This window comes from Orcinus orca, chromosome 10 (assembly GCF_937001465.1).
Source record: "Orcinus orca chromosome 10, mOrcOrc1.1, whole genome shotgun sequence".
Lineage (NCBI taxonomy): Eukaryota > Metazoa > Chordata > Mammalia > Artiodactyla > Delphinidae > Orcinus > Orcinus orca.
In genome coordinates this window covers 40,655,287-40,677,792 of record NC_064568.1, presented here as the reverse complement: position 1 = coordinate 40,677,792, position 22,506 = coordinate 40,655,287, and the positions used below count along the sequence as shown (strand labels likewise).

Below are 22,506 nucleotides of genomic sequence, written 5' to 3'. Positions count from 1 at the left end.
CTTGCCTTGGGGCATCTGTTCCTGTCCCTGCACCCCTTTTATTGCAGGGTGCCGCCAGCTGCGACGTCCTGGCACCTGCCTCTCCTGACTGTCCCTCCCCACCCCAAGGTACTGGACCAGGACACAGATGCCATTGCAGTCCACGTAGTCAGAGCGTTGACCTGCATCATGAGCGGCTCCCCCTCCGCCAAGGTGAGGATGCTGCGGTCCTGCTGTAGTAGGGGTGTGGGATGGGAGTTCAATTGATCAGCTGTCTCTAGAACAGGCCTGGCTGATGGCTGTCAGAGCAAGTGAGCTGGGGAGGTGACCATCCTGCCCTCTGGGGTGCGGCTCAGGCCCCTGGGCGAGCGTGGTCATTAGTGAGTCCTGGGAGCTGGCTATCCTGGCTCAGAGCTGGAGGGCGGAAGGACGCTTGTGGCTGACCCCATCTGCAGCCTTCCGAGGTAGACCTATTCCCCTGCTAGCACTGTGACCCAGAGGCAGAGCCAGGCAAGGGGGCTCTGAAAGGTGATGCCTCCTCCAGGGTTCCTGTAGGGTGTGAGTGCGCCCTGGGGCCCACATACACACTCACTCCTTTCCCACACGTCCCTGTACAGGAGGTGTTTAAGGAGCGCATCGGCTACCCTCACCTGCAAGAGGTTCTGCAGAGTCACGGTCCCCCCACCCATCGACTGTTGCAAGAGCTGCTCAACATGGTGAGGGCAAGGGCTTGGGGGCAGGGTCCCAAGGGCAGCCAGGAGTGAGTCAGGGCTACCACGGAAGGTGAGCTCTCCACCTTAGGGGACCATGTTGACTATGTGTGACCTGGGGCCTGACCCTGTGTGTCAGGGTCACTGGGGTGAGGATTCTGAGCTGCATGGGGCTACCAACAGAAGCTGCTACATGTTAGCAAGCCCCAGGATGATCCTAGGAATAGGCAGTTGGGGTTTAGGCCAACCTAGACTGAAAGCCAAGGGTTGTTGTTGGTAGCAATGGTTGTCTGAGCACCTCTGGCTTTCCTGAGCCTCAGACACAACCTGTGAGCTGGATGGGGTAGCACACGTTGTGTTCCCATGCTGGAGGGAAGTAAACTGAGACAGGAAGTCCCACTGTTGGTAGGGTGGCCTGTTCCATGCCAGTTGCCCGGGAACTATCATTCTCTCCACCCGCAGGCTGTGGAGGGCAACCACAGCACGTGTCCGCCACCACCAATCCGCAATGAGCAGCCGGTGCTGGTGCTAATGCGGTGGCTGCCAGCACTGCCCACAGCTGAGCTGCGGCTCTTCCTAGCACAGCGCCTCTGGTGGCTCTGTGACAGCTGCCCTGCCAGCCGTGCCACGTGTGTCCAGGCCGGTCTGGTGGGCTGCCTGTTGGAGACACTCAGCGAGGGGGCAGCCCTGGGGGCCCGCTGCCAGGAGCAGCTGCTGGCGCTGCTGCAAGCATTGGGCCACGTGTCACTAAGGCCCTTGGAGCTGCGTCGCCTGCTTCGTCCCCCAGCAGGTCTGGACTCAGGGCCGGGTGGAGCTGAGGCCGGGGCTGCCCGACACGCAGGTGCCACCATCCGCGCGCTCTCAGGCATGGCCCGGCGCCAGGGCCCGGCACGAGCCCTGTGCTACTTTGACCTCACGCCCAGCATGGCGGGTATCATGGTACCCCCTGTGCAGCGATGGCCAGGACCTGGCTTCACCTTCCATGCCTGGCTGTGTCTGCACCCCACGGCTGTAACACCCGCCCCGGGCCCCACCCGGCCGCTCCAGCGAAAGCAACTGTACAGGTGGGTGACTGCTAGGGACCAGGGCGCGGTGCCAGGGTGAGCAGGAGAACCAGCGGGCATAACTGGCTTGGCCTGCCCCCAGCTTCTTCACCAGCAGCGGCTCAGGGTTTGAAGCCTTCTTCACGGCGGCTGGGACCCTGGTGGTGGCCGTGTGCACCCGGAAGGAGTACTTGACCATGAGCTTGCTTGAAGTGTCCTTTGCCGACTCTGCCTGGGTGAGCCTCCGTCCTCATGTGGCCCAGGGAGGTGGAGGGGACACCACGTCCCAACCTGTGACCTGATGTTGTGGCTTCTGTTCTAGCACTGTGTGGCCATTGTCCATGTGCCCGGGCGCCGGCCCTTCAGCCAGAACCTGGTGCATGTCTACAAAGACGGCCATCTGGTGAAGACGGCACCCCTTCGCTGCCCCTCCCTTAGTGAGGTGTGCCAGGCAGGGTTTAGGGAGGCTTGGGCAGCTGGGGGCACTTGGACAGGGTGGGGCCTGGAGCCCCGTGTTCCCCCTCCCCCACCCCACAGGCCTCAGCCTCTGGGGCCTGTGCAGCCTTGGGGGTCACCGAGGAACTGGATGCAGGTGGAACCCCAGGCTCTGCTGTGACCTGACCACTCCCCCAACCCTGGCCCCACAGCCTTTCTCCTCCTGCTGTATCGGCTCTGCTGGGCACCGCACAACGACCACCACCACGGGCCTACCTGCGCCACCTGTCCCCGCTGCCCTGGCTCACACTCACCCCTCCCTCACCCGCTCCCAGTCAGTCCCGGCCACCACAGGGCTTGGCTGGGGGTCCGGGCTGGTGGCCCCTCTGCAGGAGGGCAGCATCAGCTCCACCCTCGCAGGCACACAGGACACTCGGTGGGGCAGCCCCACATCCCTGGAGGGCGAGCTGGGGGCTGTGGCCATCTTCCATGAAGCCCTGCAGGCGGCAGCCCTGCGGGTCCTGTGCACCCTGGGTATGCAGCGCCGTCCCCGTGCCCTGCCCCAGCCCCTACCGCTTTGCCCCAGGACCCAACTGGTTGGGTCTCAACAAGTGCCCAGGCCAGAAACGAGGGGTCTGGCGGGGGGAAGGTGTCCCTGGGAGGGGGGGGGTCTGTCCTCTTATCAGGCAGAGAAGAGGCAGGCTGTGTGTGGGGTTTGGCCAGAAGCCCAGCCAGGTCTGAAGCCCCCCTGCCCACCCCCCAGGGCCCAATGAGACAGCACCCTTCAAGCCCGAGGGTGAACTGCATGAACTTGGCACCAAGCTGCTCCTCCATTACTCACCTCAGGTACTGCGGAGGTGGGCAGTTGGCTTAATCCCGCTCCGTCCCCCTGCCTCCCACCCTCTGTCTCCCGCCACCTCCTCCACTGAGCCTTGCTGCCTGCTCACCCCCTGTCCGCAGGCCTGTAAGAACAACATCTGCCTGGACCTGTCCCCTGGTCACGGGCTGGATGGCCGCCTGACAGGCCACAGGGTGGAGACCTGGGACGTGAAGGTGTGTGCTCACGTGAGCAGTGTGTGCAGGAAGCATGAGCATGGGCACATGTGTACAGGGCGGGCTGGGGAGTGGCACTGTGCCCTGGGAGGTCTTGAGGAGACCCAGATTTCCAGGCTGGAGGGTCTGCTGGGATGGAGTGGGGCAGGAGATGGCTGGGTGCTGCCCTCTCATGGGGGCCCCCACCCGCAGGATGTGGTGAATTGCGTGGGAGGCATGGGTGCCCTGCTGCCCCTGCTGGAACGAGTGGCTACACAGCCCCAAGAAGCCGAGGCAGGTCCAGCAGAAACACATGACCTTGTGGGGCCTGAACTGACCTCTGGCCACAACGCCACCCAGGGACTGCTTCTCCCACTGGGCAGGTCCTCAGGTAAGTGTCCCTGCTGCCTGAACTGGGGGGAGGAGATCTTGGCATGGTTGGGGGACTGGACTGCTTGAGGTCTCTGTGGCCACTGGCAGGCCTTTGAGGTACATCTGTTCCCTTCCTGGTGGCGGTAGAGGAGCGAATGGAGAGGAATGCAGTGGCTGCCTTTCTGCTGATGCTGCGGAACTTCCTACAGGGCCATGCTGTGAACCAGGAGAGCCTGGTGCAGTGCCAGGGGCCTGCCATCATTGGGGCCCTCCTGCGCAAGGTGGGGCCTGCTGGGGCAGGCGGGGAGGGGACTGCCCTGTCTGACTAAGGGGACTGATTGGAGGGACCAAGAAGGGGAGCCTGATGGCATCAGTCAGGGAGGGCCTCCTGGGAGAGGTGGCATTTGAGCAGGGCCTTGAAAGGCTGGGCAGGGTTTGGCTAAGAGGGTCTGGGGGGAGTAGCAGAACAGCAGGGCGCCTGCACAGCAGTCTGGGAGCTTGCACTTCAGAGACAGCAGGGAGCCACTGAAGCGTTTTGAGCAGGCAGAATGCTTGTGTCCATCTGCCTGTGCAGGGCAGGGTGGAAATTGGGAGGCCTGAGAGTGGGCGGGCAGGGCCTGATATCTCACCCCAGCTCCTCTGTCCTCCCCCAGGTCCCCAGCTGGGCCATGGACATGAATGTGCTCATGTCTGCCCAGCTTCTGATGGAGCAGGTGGCAGCCGAGGGCGGTGGGCCCCTCCTGTACCTGCTCTACCAGCATTTGCTCTTCAACTTTCACATCTGGACCCTTAGTGACTTTGCTGTGCGCCTGGGTAGGTGTGGGGACTTGGGGATGTTGGTGGAGGTTCTGAGAAGCTATAACCCTGTGGGTGATCTGAGGGGACATATCTGCCCTGAGGCGTCTGAGGGGACCATGACCCTCTCCTGGTGGGGGGTGGAGGTGGGCAGGGAGGTCTGGCAGGGGCATGGCCCCTGTCTTGGAGGATGGAAGGAACCCGGCTCAGTCAGGTAGCCTGAGCCCTCTGCCGATTCCCACTTAGGCCACATCCAGTACGTGTCTAGCATAGTCCGTGAGCATAGACAAAAGCTCCGGAAGAAGTATGGGGTCCAGTTCATCCTCGATGCTCTGCGCGCTCACTACAGGTGAGGCTGGTGGGGGCAGATGGGGTGGGGTGCTGACACTGCAGCTTCTGGCCTTGGGGGCAGGTCTGTTCAGTCCCCCAGCTCACCTGCCCACTTGCCCTGTTCTCCCCTCCATGCCCCTGTGTTCTCCTGGCCCTGGGTGCATGTTTCTGCTGGGACCTGCCCAGCCTACAGCGGGAGCACCCCCTAGCGGCTGATGACCTGCGCACAGTGCAGACTTCACTCCTGGGCCTGGCGCGGGAGTTTCTGGTGCGGAGCTCTTCCGCTGATGACCTGCAGGTGGTGCTGAACTTTCTGGCGGCTGCGGGTGATGATGGCCAGGTAAGCTGGAGGTTGGCGAGGGTGAGACTAGGGGGAGGGGTGGAGTGTGGACCACGTTCAGGGTTGGGGGGTGGCCGGCTCAGTGTGAGACTTTGTATCCCCAGGTGCTGGGTGCGCTGGACCTGCTGCTGGCACTGCTGCAGGGCTCGCCAGCACAGGAGTCTTTGGCTGTCTTCCTGCTGGAGCCAGGGAACCTTGAGGTGCTGCTGGCACTGCTGGTGCGGTCAAGGCCCATGCCCTTGCTGCCCGACCGAGTCTGCAAGGTACACTCAGCTCACTCCTGACCCTGGCATCCTAATTCACGGGGGCCCCCGCCTGAGTCCAGAGAGGTGCAGAAGGCCTTAGGCTGGTGGGTGAAGCTGCCTTTGCCGACCTCTCTTGGAGCCACACGCCTGCGTGGTCACTCACCCTCCTCCAGTAACTCTTTCCCCATGATGACGACCCCTACACAGATCCTGCGCAGACTGCAGCAGAATGAGCGCTTACCTGAGCGCAGCCGCCAGCGGCTCCGGCTGCGAGAGTGTGGCCTCCAGGGTCTCGTTGCCTGCCTGCCGGAGGGGGCTGTTTCCCCCCAGCTCTGCCAGGGCCTCTTCAAGCTGTTCCTGGGGGCAGGTACAACCTGGTTGGAGCCAAGAGGCAGGCCAAGTAGAGGGGTGATGTGGATCCAGGAACCAGGGCAGGTGGGAATAGGGAAGGTGTTGGTACCAAGGGACCAAGGCTGAGCCAGCAGAGGAGCACAGTCCCTCTCTGGGGTCAGTCCCTCAGGCCTTTTCTGGCCGTTTTCCCAGATTGCCTGAACCTCTCAGATCTGTTGGCTGTGGTGCAGCTGTCCCTGCAGGCTGACCTCAGCATCCGCCTAGACATCTGTCGTCAGGTGAGTGGGAAGTGAAAGCTTTGTTGGGGGTTGGGGGGCGGCTTCTACCCTGCGGCCTTTGCCTGTGACGAGGGGTCTCTGGAGGCCTCCCATGCAAAGGCCCCAGGAGGAGGGGCTGGGGCAGGCTGTCGGATGAGTCCCTCACTTGCTGTGCCCTGGCCCGGCAGCTCTTCCACCTCATCTACGGACAGCCAGACGTAGTGCGGCTGCTGGCCCGACAGGCCGGCTGGCAGGATGTGCTGACCCGGCTGTTTGTCCTGGAAGCCGTCACAGCTGGCAGTCCCCTGCCCTTTACCCCCGAGCCACCCACCTCCCCGGAGCCAGCCTTACACAAGCCACCCACTGAGTCACCTGAGCCTTCGGACGTCTTCCTGCCCGCAGAGGTCCCCTGCCCTGACCCTGACGCCTTTTACCAGGCTCTTTCCCCATTCTCCACACCCTTTGAGCTGGGCCCAGAACGGGCCAGTGTGAGTTCAGGCAATACTGCTGGCGGTGGCAGTGGCAGTGGGACTCTCACTCCAGCCAGCCAGCCTGGCACCCCTTCCCCGCTGGATGGGCCCCGGTCCTTCCCTATTGCCCAGGGCCGCCACAGCTCCAGTCTCTCCAATGTGCTGGAGGATGGCAGCCTGCCAGAGCCCACCATCAGTGGGGATGACACCTCTAATACAAGCAACCCTCAGGTGAGGCGGCCCACCCTCTACCACCGTGCGGCACCAAGGGAGGGCACCTCTGGGACACGGGGCAGGCAGCGTAGCTTTTCCACAGGTGTTGCCCTATTTGACATCAGGGCTACAACTGCTATTCGGGTCTGGCGCTGCCGCCTTGTAGCTTTTATCTGCAGTGTGTTCCCTGGGGGGTGGGGGGTATTCTGGAACAGGGCAAGTCATGCTGAGACAGAGTTGGGGGCACTAACCAGGCTTCAGAAGGCCCTAGAGAGCCTGTGAGGCAGGGACTTCACAGGGCCCGTGGGCAGTATTGCTCTAAGGGTCCTGCCTGTGCTTCTGGATCCGGGGATGGGCGTCTGCTTATTCCATGGCATTCTTCCAGAGAATTCTAGGACAGTCCTTGAGGCCTGTGAGGACTGTGAGGTAACCGTGTGAACTACCTCATCTCCTCTTAGGAGTCCTGGAATCCCAGGATCCTCCCTGGAACTCGGGCAGTGGCTGAGGCCCACACCATCTGTTTAGGCCTTTAGCACCAGACTGGCTCGGCTGTTGGCCAGAGGCTCGGCTTCCTGCTGTCCCTACTAGTGGGTGGGCGGACGTGCTGAACAGGGATGGTAGTGGGGCAGTGATTGCCTCCCTCCCCAGCCTGCACCCCACACACCCCATGTGTCTGCAGCAAACCTGTGAGGAGGAGCTTTGTAACCTGCTCACCAACGTGCTGTTCTCGGTGACTTGGCGGGGAGTGGATGGCAGTGACGAGGCTGCCTGGCGGGAGCGCGGCCAGGTCTTCTCCGTGCTCACCCAGCTGGGGGCCTCGGCCACGCTTGTGCGCCCACCAGACTGCATCAAGCGCAGGTGAGGGGGTGACTCAGGAGGGCGAAGAGCCTCGGGGAAACCTGGGGCCAAGAAGGCGGTCAGGTAGACACCTGAGTCACTCGCCCCTCTCCAGCCTCCTGGAGATGATGCTGGAGTCAGCCCTGACCGACATCAAAGAGGCCCCCCTTGGGGTCCTAGCCAGCCTCACCCAGCAGGCGCTCTGGCTGCTGCGCCTGCTGCAGGACTTCCTGTGTGCCGAGGGCCACGGTAACCAGGAGCTGTGGAGTGAGAAGGTATGATAGTTCAGAGGGGCACGTGCTCAATGTTCTCGTGCACCTGAGGGCATCTGGTCTGGGAGGTGGATGAGTACCCGTGTGCCGTCATGGGTTCATCAGCTCCGGTATCTGTGAGCGTAGGTCTATCTGTATGTACAAACCCTCCCTGGCCTCCAGCCCAAACCTCACCTTGCTCTTGCCCCATGGGCTGTTGGCCTCCTCTGGTGATGGCCGCCTGGAATATATGGTGTGTGGCAGCTCTTTGAAGGTGTGTGCAGCCTGCTTGATCGCCTGGGGGCCTGGCTGCACCTGGCCGATGGCACAGCAGATCTCCGGGAGATGGCACAGATTGGCCTGCGCCTCGTGCTTGGCTACATTCTGCTGGAGGACCCACAGGTGAGCACAGGGTGGGTGTGAGGGGAGGGTGTGTGGTGGGTATAGGGAACTCCGGGAGTAGCTGGTGACACCTCCACCCCTTCGGTCCACAGCTGCACGCCCAGGCCTATGTAAAGCTGCACGCACTGCTGCAGACTGCAGTGCCCATGCGCCGGGAGGAGGCTTGTTATGTGCTCTCCAAGCTGGAGGCGGCGCTGGCGCGGGCGCTGAACACCCCAGCCTCAGAGACCCCCACCGGGGACGGGGAGCCCCCAGCTGCAGCCGCTGCTGCAGAGCGCTGCTCATGGCTGGTACCGCTGGTGCGCACACTGCTGAACCGTGCCTACGGGCCCCTGGGGCTGCAGTGGGGGCTGCCTTCCCTGCCTCCCACCAACGGCAGCCCCACCTTCTTCGAGGACTTCCAGGCCTTTTGTGCCACCCCCGAATGGCGTCACTTCATCGACAAGCAGGTGCCTGGAGCTGGGGGCACGGGCAGAGAAGTGCGAGCTGGGGACCCACATCGAGCACCGGTCTCCTGTCCCTGTCCCATCCTCCAGGTGCAGCCCACCATGTCGCAGTTCGAAATGGACACCTACGCTAAGAGCCACGACCTCATGTCAGGCTTCTGGAATGCCTGCTACGACATGCTCATGAGCAGTGGGCAGCGGCGCCAGCGGGAGCGGGCACGCGGTCGTCGGGCCTTCCAGGTGTGCGACCCGAGGCGGGGGGCGGGGAGCTGCTCCACACGTGGGCCCAGAGGACGGCTGATGGGACGGAGTGGAGAAACAGGGACAGCACATGAAGCAGCCAGCGGGACTCACCCGTTCCTCCACCCTACCCACTCCCCCACTCCTCAGGAGCTGGTGCTGGAACCTGCACAGCGGCGGGCACGCTTGGAGGGGCTGCGGTACACAGCGGCCCTGAAGCAGCAGGCAGCGCAGCACTCGACCGCCCTGCTGCACTGGGGGGCGCTGTGGCGTCAGCTCTCTAGCCCCTGTGGGGCCTGGGCCCTGAGGTGGGCGGGGTTCTGGGTGGAGTCCGGGTGGGGTGGGACTTGGGAGGGAGGAGCCGGGAGGGTGCCTTTGGGGAGGAACCTGGGAGGAACCCAGAGGTCTATAGCCTTCTGCCCGTGACCATCACTGGGGACGTATCTGTAGGGACCCGCCCACCCCCCGCTGGAAGCTCTCCAGTGCCGAGACATACTCGCGCATGCGTCTGAAGCTGGTGCCCAACCATCACTTCAACCCTCACCTGGAAGCCAGTGCCCTACGCGACAACCTGGGTGAGAGGGTGTGCTGAGCTGGGTCCACCCAACCTCGTACGCCCTGTCTTGTCTCTGGCTGAGCACCCTTGGGCCCATTGCAGGTGAGGCCCCCCTGACACCCGCAGAGGAGGCCTCCCTGCCTCTAGCAGTGACCAAAGAGGCCAAAGTCAGCAGCCTACCCGAGGAGCTGCAGGAAGACCAGCTGGGTGAGGATGAGCTGGCTGCGCTGGAGACCGCGTGAGTGGGGCTGGGAAAGAGCTGATTGATGGGGGCAACGGGTCTGCTCCAGTGTGTGCTGGCCGGTGGTGGAATTGACTCCGGAGTCTGTTTCCCCTCCCGCTGAAAGGGATGGTCCAAAATCAGGTGGGAGTATTGGGCACAGCTATAACAGAATGGATAGTTGCTCTTTCATGGCTCGGCACCCCAGAGCAGGACTGAGAAACACAGACCAGACTAGGATGGGGGCCCATGGGAGCAGGCAGGGCTGAGTGAGGGAAGCCGGGGACGGGGGTTGGTGTCCTGGCAAGACATTCAGAGGCCCAGGTTTCGGGGCGGGGACTGTGGTCAGTCTGGACCCTGGGCAGCTCCTCCTCCTCTGGGAGTCATGAGCTGTGCACCTCATGACTTGGTGGTGCTCTGAGAGCGTGGCCCTTGGGCTTGTCAGAAAGGGGACCCCAGAGTCTGGAGCCTAAAGTGGGTGCCGGCCCCCAGGTTGGAGGCTGCAGAGCTGGACGAGCAGCATGAGAAGCTGGTGCTGTCAGCTGAGTGCCAGCTGGTCACAGTGGTGGCTGTGGTCCCAGGGCTGCTGGAGGTCACTACCCAGCACGTGTATTTCTACGACGGCAGCGCTGAGCGTGTGGAAACCGAGGAGGGTGTGTTCTGATGGAACGGGACGGAGGGACGGCAGGGATGGCTGGGGTACGGTGGGGCCGGGGCGAGTGACTTCTGCACTCGCTGTCCGTCCCCACAGGCATCGGCCATGACTTCCGGCGCCCACTGGCCCAGCTCCGCGAGGTCCACCTGCGGCGTTTCAACCTGCGCCGTTCGGCGCTTGAGCTCTTCTTCATTGATCAGGCCAACTACTTCCTCAACTTCCCCTGCAAGATGGGTGGGGCCACGGCCTCATCTCCGTGCCAGGCCCCCAGGCCCCAACCCTGCCCCATCCCACCCCACACCCAGGTGCGGAACCAGGTGTACTCGTGGCTCCTGCGCCTGCGACCCCCCACCCAAGGCTACCTGAGCAGCCGCTCCCCCCAGGAGATGCTGCGCGCCTCAGGCCTTACCCAGGTGAGAGCCCTGGAGTGTGAGGATCGGGTGAGGTCAGGGCCCGGCGGTTGGGAAGAGGGCTGGCAGCCCAGCTGGCTCACCTCTTGCCCCTGCCCCCCAGAAATGGGTACAGCGTGAGATCTCCAACTTCGAGTACCTGATGCAACTCAACACCATTGCGGGGCGGACCTACAATGACTTGTCTCAGTACCCTGTGGTGAGGGCCTGCTCCCCACCTCCCCCACTCCTCTGGTCTGCCAGCCCTGGTTCACCCAAGTGTGGGTACTGATGCTTGGTCAGGACCGAGCCCTGAGCTTGGTCCTGGGCGGGTGCTGTCTGAGGCCTGGCCTCTGTTCTCCCCGAAGGGAGTCCTGTCCCAGACAGTCCCTCCTGCTTCCCTGCAGCCCCTCCATGTGGTGCATCCCCACCTGTGGGCTCCGCCCGTCTTCTTGAGGGTGAGGGTGAGGGCAGGGCAGGTAGGCCATCAGGACCCTCATGCAGCTCCTGCCCGGGTGGGCGGCCAGTTCCCCTGGGTCCTACAGGACTATGTGTCCCCAACGTTGGACCTCAGTAACCCAGTCGTCTTCCGGGACCTGTCCAAGCCCATCGGTGTGGTGAATCCCAAGCATGCCCAGCTTGTGAGAGAGAAGTGAGTGCCTGAGTGAGGCTGGGCTTGGGGGTTGGGATGGACAAGAGGAGGGCTTCTGCTGACTCCCCCCAACTGTTGCTCTAGGTACGAGAGCTTCGAGGACCCAGCGGGCACCATTGACAGATTCCACTATGGCACCCACTATTCCAACGCAGCAGGTGTGATGCACTACCTCATCCGCGTGGAACCCTTCACCTCCCTGCACGTCCAGCTGCAGAGTGGCCGGTGCGGAGGGGCAGGCAGATGGTGCAGGGCAGGGCAGGGTGGATGAAGGGAAGAGGCAGGTCTTCCAGGCACCCTGGACCCTCTGGCTCTCGGCTTTCCTGCGGCCACACCTTCTCCCCCACTGTCTCCCTTCTCTCCACCTCACTTTGGCCCGTGCCCCTCCCTAGCTTTGACTGCTCTGACCGGCAGTTCCACTCGGTGGCAGCAGCCTGGCAGGCCCGCCTGGAGAGCCCAGCCGATGTGAAGGAGCTCATCCCAGAGTTCTTCTACTTCCCTGATTTCCTGGAGAACCAGAACGGTAGGAGCTGGCGTCGGGGCAGGAGGTGTGGGGATGGAGAGCTCGGGTTGGGGGCGGTGGCCAGGGAACAGGTGAAGGTGGCGTAGAGAGACAGCTGACCCAGTCTTCTGTGCCAGGCTTTGACCTGGGCTGCCTGCAGCTGACCAACGAGAAGGTAGGCGACGTGGTGCTGCCCCCGTGGGCCAGCTCTCCTGAGGACTTCATCCAGCAGCACCGCCGGGCTCTGGTGAGATGAGCACACGCAGACAGGCGGGCAGCCGGGGTTGGTGGGGGAGTCAGCCGTTCCTGGACTGACTGCCTCCTCCCCGCCCCCAGGAGTCAGAATATGTGTCCGCCCACCTCCACGAGTGGATCGACCTCATCTTTGGCTACAAGCAGCGGGGGCCAGCTGCAGAGGAGGCCCTCAACGTCTTCTATTACTGCACCTATGAGGGTGAGCAGTGTCCTTGACTCAAGTGGGAGCCGGGGCACAGAGGAGGGGTGAATGCGGTGGGCACAGAGGGAGTCCTGACTGCCCTGCCCTTCCTGTCTGATGCTCAGGGGCCGTGGACCTGGACCAAGTGGCAGATGAGCGGGAACGGAAGGCTCTGGAGGGCATTATCAGCAACTTCGGGCAGACACCCTGTCAGCTGCTGAAGGTAAGGCCAGCTTGGAAGACAGTGGTCAGGGATGCCCTGGCCACGGTGCTGATCGGCCACTTGCCCACAGGAGCCACATCCAGCTCGGCTTTCAGCTGAGGAAGCAGCCCAACGCCTTGCACGTCTGGATACTAACTCACCTAGCATGTTCCAGCACCTGGACCAGCTCAAGGCCTTCTTCGCAGAGGTGAGAGGAGGCAGGGTCTCGACTTCTTACTTTGTGAAATTCGTTGAATCCCACTGTCCTTACCAGCCTCTTGGGGCAGATGGAAAACCTAAATCAAGGTGACTGATGCTAAGACATATTAGAAAAAGAGGTAAACATCAGAGGAGATGGGAGTGCGGGTGGGATGCCTTCTTTGTGAGGAAGAGTCAGGACAAGGTGTTGACTCACCTGACCATCCTTAGGGTGACCAGAAGGAGGGAGTCCGGCCTTAGATACTCTACCTCACCTTCCTGTCTGCATCCCAGAATGCCCCCAAGTCTGACGTGTTTAGGCTCTTCTCTCCTCCTGCTAGCAGGCTCAGAGCCGTGGAGTAATGGGTTGGGGTGACCACAGCTGAAACCAAGCTTGACACCCTGGAAGGATCTTCCTTGTCCATCTGGTTTCTCACTCACTTTCTGAGACGCCCTGAAGGCACACTGGTCTCTGATGCCTATTCCTCTGAGAGACCTCTGTCTGTATGATGCCTAGCCTGTGACCCCTGGGGGCTGAGGGCCAGGGACTGAGTCGTGTTCCAGGGAGCCGGTAGTGTAGTGAGAGCCCTAGCTGGCTGCTCAGGCACAGCTAGCCTTGCTCTGCTCCCTGCAGGTCATCAGTGATGGCGTGCCCCTAGTGCTGGCCCTGGTTCCCCACCGGCAGCCCCATTCCTTCATTACCCAGGGCTCCGCAGACCTTTTGGTAAGTGCACTGGGCCGGGCCCCATCTCAGCTCCAACCCCTTTCTGACTCTGCCCCAAACCCACCTCTGTCCCCTCTTGCCCGCAGGTGACTGTGAGTGCCAATGGGCTACTGGGCACCCACAGCTGGTTGCCCTATGACCGTAATATAAGCAATTACTTCAGCTTCAGCAAAGACCCCACCGTGGGCAACCCCAAGTAAGACAGAGGGCTGTGGGCAGGGGTGGGCTTTAAATACCCTGCACCCCAAGTCATCTCCCCACCCAAACAGAATGCAGGCCAGCTGCAGGCTCTGGCCAAGATTTCTGAGGGCCTGGGTTCTCCTTTGTGGCCTGACCTCACCTGTGGTCCTCCTCACTGGGTCAGGATGCAGCGACTGCTGAGTGGCCCTTGGGTGCCAGGTGGTGGTGTGAGTGGGCAGGCCCTGGCAGCAGCCCCAGACGGAAAGCTGGTGTTCAGTGGCGGCCATTGGGATGGCAGCCTGCGGGTGACGTCACTACCCCGGGGCAAGCTGTTGAAGCAGCTCAGCTGCCACCTCGGTATGTGCAGTCTTGGACTCGGGGTGTGCAGGTGGGAGTAGGGTTCCAAGGCTGGCCAGGGAGGGGGTAACCACTTTGTTCTGCTGGTACCCTCCCCTCCCCTCTCCATTCAGATGTAGTAACCTGCCTTTCACTGGACACCTGTGGCATCTACCTCATCTCAGGCTCCCGGGACACCACATGCATGGTGTGGCGGCTCCTGCAGCAGGTATGCTGGGTGGCAGCCCTCCGGGGCCCCCATAGTCCAGATCTGCAGTCCGTCTGCCCCTCAGTGGGCCTCTCCAGTCCTACCCTGTTCTCTTCTCCTTCCCTCTGCTACCATGAGCAAGTCTGGGGCTCCACAGCCCTCCAGCTCTCCAGCTTTGGACAAGACCTTCAGTTTTCTGAGCTTTAGCCTTCTCACTCACTCAGGGGCCAAGGTAGTGGGAGGCCCCAGTCCTGAGCCAGCTCTGGTGTTCCCCGCAGGGTGGTCTCTCGGTGGGGCTGGCATCAAAGCCTGTGCAGGTCCTATACGGGCATGAGGCTGCAGTGAGCTGTGTGGCCATCAGCACTGAACTTGACATGGCGGTGTCTGGATCCGAGGTGTGTGTATGCCTGTGTCCAGGGGAGGCTGTTTGCTGGGCACTGCCCCTGGAGCTCACACACCCCTGCCTAGCACCCTAAGCTGCCTTCCTGCAGGATGGAACTGTGATCATCCACACTGTACGCCGTGGCCAGTTTGTGGCCGCACTAAGGCACCCAGAAGCCACGTTGCCTGGACCTGTGTCCCACCTGGCGCTGGGGTCTGAGGGCCAGATCCTGGTGCAGAGCTCAGCGCGGGAGCGGCCGGGGGCCCAGGTACGGGAAAGGGGCGCCCAGCCAAGATAGGGGTGGTTGGGATTCTGTCCTTGCTGACACCTCCTGCTTCCTCCAGGTCACCTACTCCTTGCACCTGTACTCGGTGAACGGGAGGTTGCGGGCTTCACTGCCCTTGGTAGAGCAGCCCACAGCCCTCGCGGTGACGGAGGACTTTGTTCTGCTGGGCACAGCCCAGTGTGCCCTGCACATCCTCCATTTGAACAAGTGAGCCCCACTGTTTATGGGTTTGTGATGCTTCAGGGTGGTGGTCATTGGCAGAGGACACTAGGAGGTGCCCCCGTGGACCCACATCCCCTTTACATGTCTGTGGACACATTCTTCAAGGCCTGTCACCTGTCCTCCCATCCCCCAATGGGGAGCTCTTGCCCTGGGCCTCCTTTAGCCACACATTTGTGGGAGGTCCCTTTCTGTGTCAGGATTTTAATCGAGTCATCCTTCAAATGAGGACTGGGAGGTAGATGGGAGAATGGAGAGACATCTATCTGCTGGATCAAAGCTTCCTTGTAGTTGCGAGTTCGTATATATATATCCCCCCTCCCTCCCTCCAGACTGCTGCCGGCCGCGCCTCCCCTGCCCATGAAGGTGCCCATCCGCAGTGTGGCTGTGACCAAGGAGCGCAGCCACGTGCTCGTGGGCTTGGAAGACGGCAAGCTTATCGTGGTGGGCGCAGGGCAGCCCTCTGAGGTGAGGATGAGGGCCGGGAGGGCCTCGAACGGGATGGGGAAGCGACGGTCCTGGCTGACCCCAGCCTGCTCCTGCTCCTACCAGGTGCGCAGCAGCCAGTTAGCGCGGAAGCTGTGGCGATCCTCCCGGCGCATCTCCCAGGTGTCCTCTGGGGAGACAGAGTACAACCCTGGAGAGGCGCGCTGACAGCCTGCCCTGCCCTGCCCCGCCGCGCAGCTCCGCCCCCAGCGGGCTTCGCCCTGGGAGGGCCCCGCCCAGGAGTCCAAGGAGAGGGTGACATCCAGCCCACACTCTGGCAGGGGGTGGGCGGGGCCCCACCTCTGCCCAGCTCAGGGATTGGTGGGCGATATCACTCCTGGAAGTCCCGCCCCTCGCCGGCAGAGGGGCCTCCCGGAGTCCCAGCGCTGGCCTCAGCAGCCGCACAGCACTTTTTGCACAGCCTGGGGTGGGGAGCCCAGGTTCCCAAGCCCCGTCCCGGCAGAGTACAGGGGCCGGGCCGTGGCCTTAATCCTAAGGGCGGCCCCCCGCTCTCGCATCTCCGCAATAAACCTGGACTAGTTTTGTAGCTGTTCCGCCTCCAAGCATATGTGCACGCGCGGCGTCTCAACCCGCCCTGGCCACAGCCCCGGCCTAGCGTCCTCCTGGTCCGTGAGCACCTGCGGCGACCCGTCCCCTCCCCAACCACACCGCCCTAGTCCCTAGGGGCCCCGGCTGCAGTTTCTCCGGCAGCTGCACGCTCAGTCCCCCTCCGGGCTCACCTCCAGGCCTGTGTGCGTTCCGGGGCCGGGCGGGGCAAGACCGTGGGCGGCCCCGCCCACTCGGTGTCCAGTCCTCCGCCTGTCTGCGCCGCTGCTTTAGTCTCGGGCGGGTAAGAACCTGGTATCCCTAGGGACTCCACTCTGTCTTACCGGCGGCCCAAGGCCCGGAGGCCCCGTCCCGCCCGGCTGAGCAGATCCTGGGACCCGCGGAGGGTCGGCCCCCACAGGTCAGGAGCGGGTTGGGGACACAGCTTCGGGTCTTTCTGGACGGAGGGAGCCAAGGCTGCCTCTCTGCCCCCCATTTCCAGACCCGAAATCCTGTGCGGTTGGATTGCCTGTGGGAAGTCGGGGTAGTGTGTGCGTGTGTGCATATTCTGTGGGCCTCGAGATGGGTGTGTGTGGGAGTTGGTAGAGGCTCCAGTCCCACAGCTCGGGGTGGGTCGGGCACAAGGCTTGGCTGTCTCTGCGACCGTTAGTCACAAGCTCACCCACCAACCCGGATCCAGAAAGGGCCCCTTATGTGGTAAGTGACACAAATGTACATACACATCCTTCAGGTGGCAAGGGTCACCACAGCCTCAGTGCCAGGCCCACTTGCCGACTGTGTGCTTTACCATACACATGGGCCTCTGGCCTTGTGGAGGGAAGTGAGTTTGGAGTGCCTGGGTTGGACCAGGTCGGATGTGGATGTGGGGGGAAGTGAGTTTGGAGAGCCTGGGTTGGACCAGGTCGGATGTGGATGTGGGGGAATTGGAGGACCTTCCCCCAGGTCTCATCTCTATCCCTTTTCCAGGCAAAGTCCCCTCCTCTGCCCAGACCAGGGTCTCTTCCCCAGGCCTCAGGAGGTGGGTCTCAGCAGGATCAGCCTTGTAAGTACAGATGGGTCCTGGATTGAGTGTTCTTCAGGTTTCTGGCCTCCAGGCCCTCTCCAAATTCCCAGATGAGAAAGGACCAGGGGGAGCCTCTGGGCCCACATGCCATCTGCCCTTGCTGAACCCACCAAGGAACCCTCCTGTCCAGCCCCTGAGCAGGAGGTGAGGGCTGGACACTGACCCTAGAGGCAGGAGTGGGAGCTTAGTCACTCCAGGGACTGTGCTGTTGCTGACAACTCTGGAAAGCCTCCTACCAGCTAGTAAGTCTCTACCTGGCTCTGGCTTAGATGGGGATGGGAGTCTCCCTGTGCTATCCCTGGACTCAGACCAGGGGTTTGCCATGGTCTTTGAGACAGGGTGGTTTCCAGTGTGCCCTTTTCCATCCAGAGCTGCAATATGGTCTCCTCCAGCTTTGGCCAGCTGGGGCCAGCAATATCACTTCCACCCCATTTGACACTGGAGGAAACTGGTCCAGATTGGTGACTGGGGAGATTGGGGGGTAGGTACCCAGTCCTGGAATGAATCAGGATGAAGTGAGCCAGGAAAGCGGGACAGACTACCCCAAGGGACTCCTGACTTCAGGCTTGAGGGATTTCCCCCATGTCCCTATACACAGCCCCTTCTGGACTCAGAAAAGTCTCCCAGCTCCTTTTTCTGAGTGCTGCCCATGACATTCCAACCCCTTCTCTAAGATGCAGCCACTGGGAGCACTGCTAGCTGGCAGAACCATGCTTCACAACTCCAGCCACAGGGAAGGCACGGTGCATGTGGGTTAAGTACTTCTTGATCCAGATTTTGGGCACTGAGAGGATAGGATGAGAGGTATCCATGGGCCCCTGGCCTTGCAGGCCATACACAAGTCCAGTCACAGGCTTTGGAGTCCCTGTTTCTTGTGCCCTGCCTGCACTGGATTGTGGGGACAACTGGCCTGCAGGCAGAAGTTAGCAGCAGCATTTACTTGCCTTTCGGATCAGTTTTATTTTGCAAAAATCTACAAGGTCTCCTCTGCAAAGAGGCTCCCACAGGGACCAAAATGAATCAGTGTGCTCTCACAGTCCAGAGTTGGTGGGGGAGACAGGACACAGTTTAGTGCCATAGTAGGCAGAGGAGATGCACCAGGAGCCAGAAAAGGGAGCCTGGGAGAGATCAGGAAAGACTTCCCAGAGTAGATTTCCTGCCAGTTTGTCAGATGGCAAAGGTAGACTAGCAAGAGCAGATGTCTGGAAGCCCGGAGAAGGTACATCTGGGAAGGGCTAGGTGTCCAAGCGTGGCGAGCCAAGGGGAGGCTGTGGGAGATGAGGGTGGGGAACGAACCAGTCAGCTTTTGATGCCACGGTATGAACTTTTGACTCTACACAGTAGGGACTATGATTTCCAGTCTTTCTAGCAGCAAAGTCTATGTCTGCTGCCTCCTTGCCCCTGACCTTGTCTGTCCTTTCCTCCACAGATAAGTCCCAGAGGGAGCAGGACAGGGACAGGGAAGGGGTGTGGGCAGGGGCAGGGGGAGCCCTGGCCCCCGGTACCTCCTGCTCATTCCCCCCTGAGCCTCCAGGGGCCTCAGGCAGCAATATCCCTGTCTACTGTGCCCTCCTGGCCTCTGTGGCCCTCAGTCTGCTTGCCTACATGGCCTTCAAGTGGTAGGTGGTCTGGGCATCACCCTCTGGTAACTTCCCTCCCCATCTGGGCTCCCAACCAGCTCCCTGTCTGTCTCAGTGAAGGCTGGAGCAGGTTGGCAGGTTCCCCCTGCTCCCCACAGCTGGTGCTCACATAAACAAAGACAGCAGCTGGCCAAAGCTCAGACTGCAGAGCTGGGGGCCTTCAACAGGGACCAGATGCTTGGGGAGAGCAGTGTCTTCTGGGACTCTCCTAGCAGCCTGGAGCCCTGTGTCCCCAGCCAGGGTGAGCCCCTTTCCCCAAACTGTAGTCCTTCACACCTACCTAGCTCTGCCCCACCACAAAGCCTGCCTAACCCTCATGTGTCCCTCATGTCTCCCATCCCAGGGCTACATCCTGAACTTGGCTGTCGGCTTTACCTCCATCTCCCTTGGCAGCAGCAGGAGGAAGTGGAACAGCTCCTGGAGCTCCCTCGGCAGCAGCAGGAGGAAGTGGAACAGCTCCTGGAGGCGTCGGGTGAACCTGACAAAGGCTGGCGGGGCCTGGCGGGCCACCTGGGCTACCAGGCTGAGGCAGTGGAGACCATGGCTCAGAGCCAGGTGCCAGCCTACACCCTGCTGAGGTACTGGGCTGTCCAAGAAGGCAGTGGTGCCACCCTCAGGGTGCTAGCAGATGCGCTGGCTGTCCTGGGCTGTGAAGATGTGGTCTGGGCCCTGGGTCCACTGGCTGAGGACTGCTCCGTGGTGTGACGCTCCACAGCCTGGCCTCTCAGGGAACCTGCTCTGGTGCTCCCACCACCCCCAGCTCATACACCTTCCCTTTCACGGGCTTCCTGGCATTGGTGACCTCGGCCTGCTGTTCTGGGGGGACACGGAAGATCCAGGCACCACTCACCTCCCCTCGCCCTACATTCCTCCAGGACAGGGACCAGGATATTGGGGGGAGGGGTTGATAGTGAGGAGCAGTCCTGCTCTCCTGATCCCCACTCCACCCCCTCTTACTTAGCCTCAACTGTTTTTTCTACTTTTGTATCCCATATTAAAGGCAACTTTGGACTACTGGCCTGGCTCTGTCTGGTTCCGTGGGCCTGTGAGACAGTTGGATAGCTATGTGGCAGAGGCCCAGAAAAAGGATGGGATCCCTAGAAGGTGGGAAAAGCCCCTGAGTTGGCAGGCAGTGTGTTCCCGCAGATGTGTGAGCTCTGCGGGCAGAGTGTATGTAGTTCACATCCTGCATCTGCCATTCACTGGCTGAATTGTGTTAGGAAGCATTTTACCTTTTTGAACTTCAGCTTCCTTAGCTGGAGAACAATAAATAGACTGGCACATTCAGAAGCCTCCCACCAAGACTCTCAGGCCTTGGGTTTGAGACCATTTTCCTGACTTGTGCTGTGACTGCCCACCCCTAGGCAGAAAGCAAGAGGCAGTTCCGAGGCAAAGTGAACTGCCTCTGAACTGGTCCTGGGAAGCTAGTTACCAAGGGCCTCAGGTCATCTCCAGGTGAGGAAAAGGAAGAAAGTGTTCTTTCAAGACCCATACTCCAGACTCGAAGAGGGAGGTCCAAACATGCTTCCACACAAGCCAAGCACAGGCAGGTCATCCCACCTACCTGAGGGGCTGCTGAGGACAGGGCAGCTGCAGCCAGACCACCTGCACCCCTCACATATGCCCACCCTGAATGGAGGAGCAGGCAGGTCAGTTACTGTGCCTTTGGAGGGGGTTGCTAAAGCAGACAGGCCCCGCCTAGGAAGAAACAATGGCTGCCATCCTGGTGTCCATCAGGATCAGGGCACTTAAGAAGCACAGTCACCTAAACTCAGGAGACTTGGGTCCAGTCATGATCCAGAGGCCCAGGCTAGAGCCTGTCCCCTAGCTGAGATGTGACCTGCATTAGCTGTTCTGTGAGTACCAAACTCATCAGACTGCTGCTATTCCTATGCCTCAGAGTTTACCAGGGCTGCTTAACCCTGTAAATCTTATACTTAAAATCAGGGCAGGTTTGGAGCCACCATCATCTGGAGATGAAAGGAGGAAAAGCTTGGTGTTTGGTCAGCCATAAACAGGCCAAAGCACTGGAGACATCACACCTACTTTGGCAGGGAGGTGGCCAGAGGGCTATCAAGGGTTAGATCGGCAATGAGGGTGAAATCCTGCATTGAGAGGAATGAACAGGTCCTGGATTAGCCGGTAACTCTTCACCACTGAGGGGATTTGAGCCTAAAGGTTTCAAGGGGTGTGTGTTTCAAGATCTTCCCCTCCCAAACTCCAGAGGAGGTAAAATAACTGAGAATTCCTCTGCAAAGAGGTCCTTTCTGAAACTTGACAGCTCTCTGGTCACCACCCTTTAATGAAAGGCTACCTAGATTTCCTTGGAAAATCTGAAACCTGGACCCTCAGGTAAAACTATGAGTTTGATTTGGTTGCCAGCAGCAGTGCATGTGGCTGCACCTCTGCATGGGAGACCTACCCAAAAGAGAAACACTTTCTTTTAATGTGCTCAAGCACATTAGTTGAAACATTTTCTTTACTGTTAAGGGTGGGGGGGGGCGGGGGACTTCCCTGGTGGCACAGTGGTTAAGAATCCGCCTGCCAATGCAGGGGACACAGGTTCGAGCCCTGGTCCGGGAAGATCCCACATGCCGCAGAGCAACTAAGCCCGTGCACCACAACTCCTGAGCCTGTGCTCTAGAGCCTGCGAGCCACAACTACTGAGCCTGCACGCCTAGAGCCCGTGCTCTGCAACAAGAGAAGCCACCATAGTGAGAAGCCCACTCACTGTAACAAAGTAGTCCCTGCTCGCCACTAGAGAAAGCCCGTGCGCAGCAACAAAGACCCAACACAGCCTAAAAATAAAAATATGTGCTATCAACATTTCAAATGTTTAAAAATAAATAAAATAAAATGTTAAGGGGTTAAATTAGGGTCCCTCCATTTGATATAATAATGTGCTTGAGTTAAACAGTCTAAGGCTGCAGTACCATGGGAAAATACTTTGGCTACATTGTTAAATAGCATGTCTAATGATACGTCTTTAAAATAGGTGTTTTTCTCCTCTTTTCACAATTTCTTAGTACAAGGATATGAGATGAGTTACTGAGCCTCTCTGAACCTTAGTCTCCTTATCCGAACAGTGCCAATTCCTGTGCCTCCAGGTTGTGAGGATCAAAGGAGCACAACTTGAGCTCTAAGTGCCCAGCAGGCAGTGACTGTTCCAACTGCTGCCCACCCCATCCAATATCTGGCGGGTCACAGCCTCTTCCCCAAGGGCATTGCTGCAATGAGCAAAATCACCCCAGTGAGGAAGAGATGGTACCAGTCTCTGCAAAGATGGGCTGGGCCCCAGGCTGGCCTGAAACCTTTGGCCCTTCTCACTGCCCAGACAACTGGTCCATCAAGGATGGGGTGTGTCTCCACTGAGCTGTGTCCTCCAGAAGATGTCTGCTCTCATTACTTGAGCACTGTACCCCTTTATCGGGGTACTCCCTCTAGGATCCAAGCCCAGTGTCAGAAGGCATGGTGGGGAGTCAGGGAACCCAAACATCAAATGAGCATTCCTGTGGGCTCTGGGAACTCAAGTCTCTGGAGGGAAGAGGTTCATTCCCTTTCACCAGCCAAAAGGTACAAAGGGGAAGACAAGTGCCTTTCTCTTGACTGGCTTATTACCCAAAGTAAAGCAGCCCAGCGCCAGAGAGGTCGCAGGTCCACTTCCTTTGCTCAGGAATGCGTGTGTAAGATGCCTACCTCAGTCACAGTTGGACCTGTGGGGAAGACCTGGGATAAACTCCAATCTCAAGAATTAATTTTGGACTTCACACACCTATGGCCACCACCTCTTTTCTCTCTCAGTGCCAACACTATATACAAACATGCTTGACTAGCTTTTAGGGAACACACCTGCCAAG

At 60.4% G+C, this 22,506-nt stretch overlaps 2 protein-coding genes across 13 annotated transcripts in view; both read left to right on the top strand.

The window, feature by feature from the left end:
• Positions 1-15,926, top strand: part of NBEAL2 (neurobeachin like 2) — a 30,653-nt gene extending 14,727 nt beyond the window's left edge. For 8 of the 9 annotated variants that reach the window (XM_033413268.2, XM_033413269.2, XM_004283867.4 and 5 more), the window contains 44 exons: positions 109-192; positions 597-695; positions 1,152-1,753; positions 1,836-1,968; positions 2,055-2,174; positions 2,380-2,701; positions 2,931-3,013; positions 3,128-3,220; positions 3,413-3,590; positions 3,719-3,852; positions 4,225-4,384; positions 4,613-4,715; positions 4,883-5,036; positions 5,141-5,299; positions 5,489-5,648; positions 5,825-5,910; positions 6,078-6,590; positions 7,252-7,430; positions 7,525-7,684; positions 7,925-8,062; positions 8,155-8,511; positions 8,599-8,748; positions 8,899-9,056; positions 9,199-9,323; positions 9,407-9,542; positions 10,017-10,177; positions 10,276-10,592; positions 10,693-10,788; positions 11,096-11,220; positions 11,305-11,445; positions 11,613-11,743; positions 11,860-11,969; positions 12,059-12,176; positions 12,284-12,381; positions 12,452-12,568; positions 13,193-13,282; positions 13,369-13,478; positions 13,647-13,819; positions 13,933-14,027; positions 14,285-14,401; positions 14,498-14,656; positions 14,733-14,881; positions 15,226-15,361; positions 15,446-15,926. In XM_033413268.2, the coding sequence (XP_033269159.1) occupies positions 109-192; positions 597-695; positions 1,152-1,753; positions 1,836-1,968; positions 2,055-2,174; positions 2,380-2,701; positions 2,931-3,013; positions 3,128-3,220; positions 3,413-3,590; positions 3,719-3,852; positions 4,225-4,384; positions 4,613-4,715; positions 4,883-5,036; positions 5,141-5,299; positions 5,489-5,648; positions 5,825-5,910; positions 6,078-6,590; positions 7,252-7,430; positions 7,525-7,684; positions 7,925-8,062; positions 8,155-8,511; positions 8,599-8,748; positions 8,899-9,056; positions 9,199-9,323; positions 9,407-9,542; positions 10,017-10,177; positions 10,276-10,592; positions 10,693-10,788; positions 11,096-11,220; positions 11,305-11,445; positions 11,613-11,743; positions 11,860-11,969; positions 12,059-12,176; positions 12,284-12,381; positions 12,452-12,568; positions 13,193-13,282; positions 13,369-13,478; positions 13,647-13,819; positions 13,933-14,027; positions 14,285-14,401; positions 14,498-14,656; positions 14,733-14,881; positions 15,226-15,361; positions 15,446-15,547 (7,131 nt within the window). In that variant the 3' untranslated portion in view covers positions 15,548-15,926. Of the gene's footprint in view, positions 1-108; positions 193-596; positions 696-1,151; positions 1,754-1,835; positions 1,969-2,054; positions 2,175-2,379; positions 2,702-2,930; positions 3,014-3,127; positions 3,221-3,412; positions 3,591-3,718; positions 3,853-4,224; positions 4,385-4,612; positions 4,716-4,882; positions 5,037-5,140; positions 5,300-5,488; positions 5,649-5,824; positions 5,911-6,077; positions 6,591-7,251; positions 7,431-7,524; positions 7,685-7,924; positions 8,063-8,154; positions 8,512-8,598; positions 8,749-8,898; positions 9,057-9,198; positions 9,324-9,406; positions 9,543-10,016; positions 10,178-10,275; positions 10,593-10,692; positions 10,789-11,095; positions 11,221-11,304; positions 11,446-11,612; positions 11,744-11,859; positions 11,970-12,058; positions 12,177-12,283; positions 12,382-12,451; positions 12,569-13,192; positions 13,283-13,368; positions 13,479-13,646; positions 13,820-13,932; positions 14,028-14,284; positions 14,402-14,474; positions 14,657-14,732; positions 14,882-15,225; positions 15,362-15,445 lie in introns of those variants that run through there. The other variant, XM_049716287.1, reaches the window with a different exon arrangement.
• A 153-nt stretch (positions 15,927-16,079) lies between these two features.
• LOC101278527 (death domain-containing membrane protein NRADD-like) lies at positions 16,080-19,665 on the top strand. Of its 4 annotated transcripts, XM_049716321.1 has the most exons (5): positions 16,080-16,988; positions 18,439-18,628; positions 18,748-18,890; positions 18,993-19,072; positions 19,115-19,665. In XM_049716321.1, the coding sequence occupies exons 1-5, from the start codon at positions 16,853-16,855 to the stop codon at positions 19,352-19,354; spliced, it is 789 nt and encodes a 262-aa protein (XP_049572278.1). In that variant the 5' UTR covers positions 16,080-16,852; the 3' UTR covers positions 19,355-19,665. The 4 variants fall into 4 exon arrangements, with proteins under 4 accessions (XP_049572278.1, XP_012393734.1, XP_049572277.1 ...); XM_012538280.3 differs by having other exon boundaries at positions 18,993-19,665; XM_049716320.1 differs by having other exon boundaries at positions 18,748-19,072.
• Positions 19,666-22,506: the final 2,841 nt, after the last annotated feature.

What these genes read in the sequence shown, in the direction of transcription:
- LOC101278527 (XM_049716319.1), top strand. Translation starts at nt 16,853, where the DNA reads ATGTGGATGTGGGGGAATTGGAGGACCTTCCCCCAGGTCTCATCTCTA. An exon ending in GTCTCAGCAGGATCAGCCTT is followed by an intron (nt 16,989 to 18,438) that starts GTAAGTACAGAT and finishes TTTCCTCCACAG; the next exon opens with ATAAGTCCCAGAGGGAGCAG. An exon ending in GCCTACATGGCCTTCAAGTG is followed by an intron (nt 18,629 to 18,747) that starts GTAGGTGGTCTG and finishes TGCTCCCCACAG; the next exon opens with CTGGTGCTCACATAAACAAA.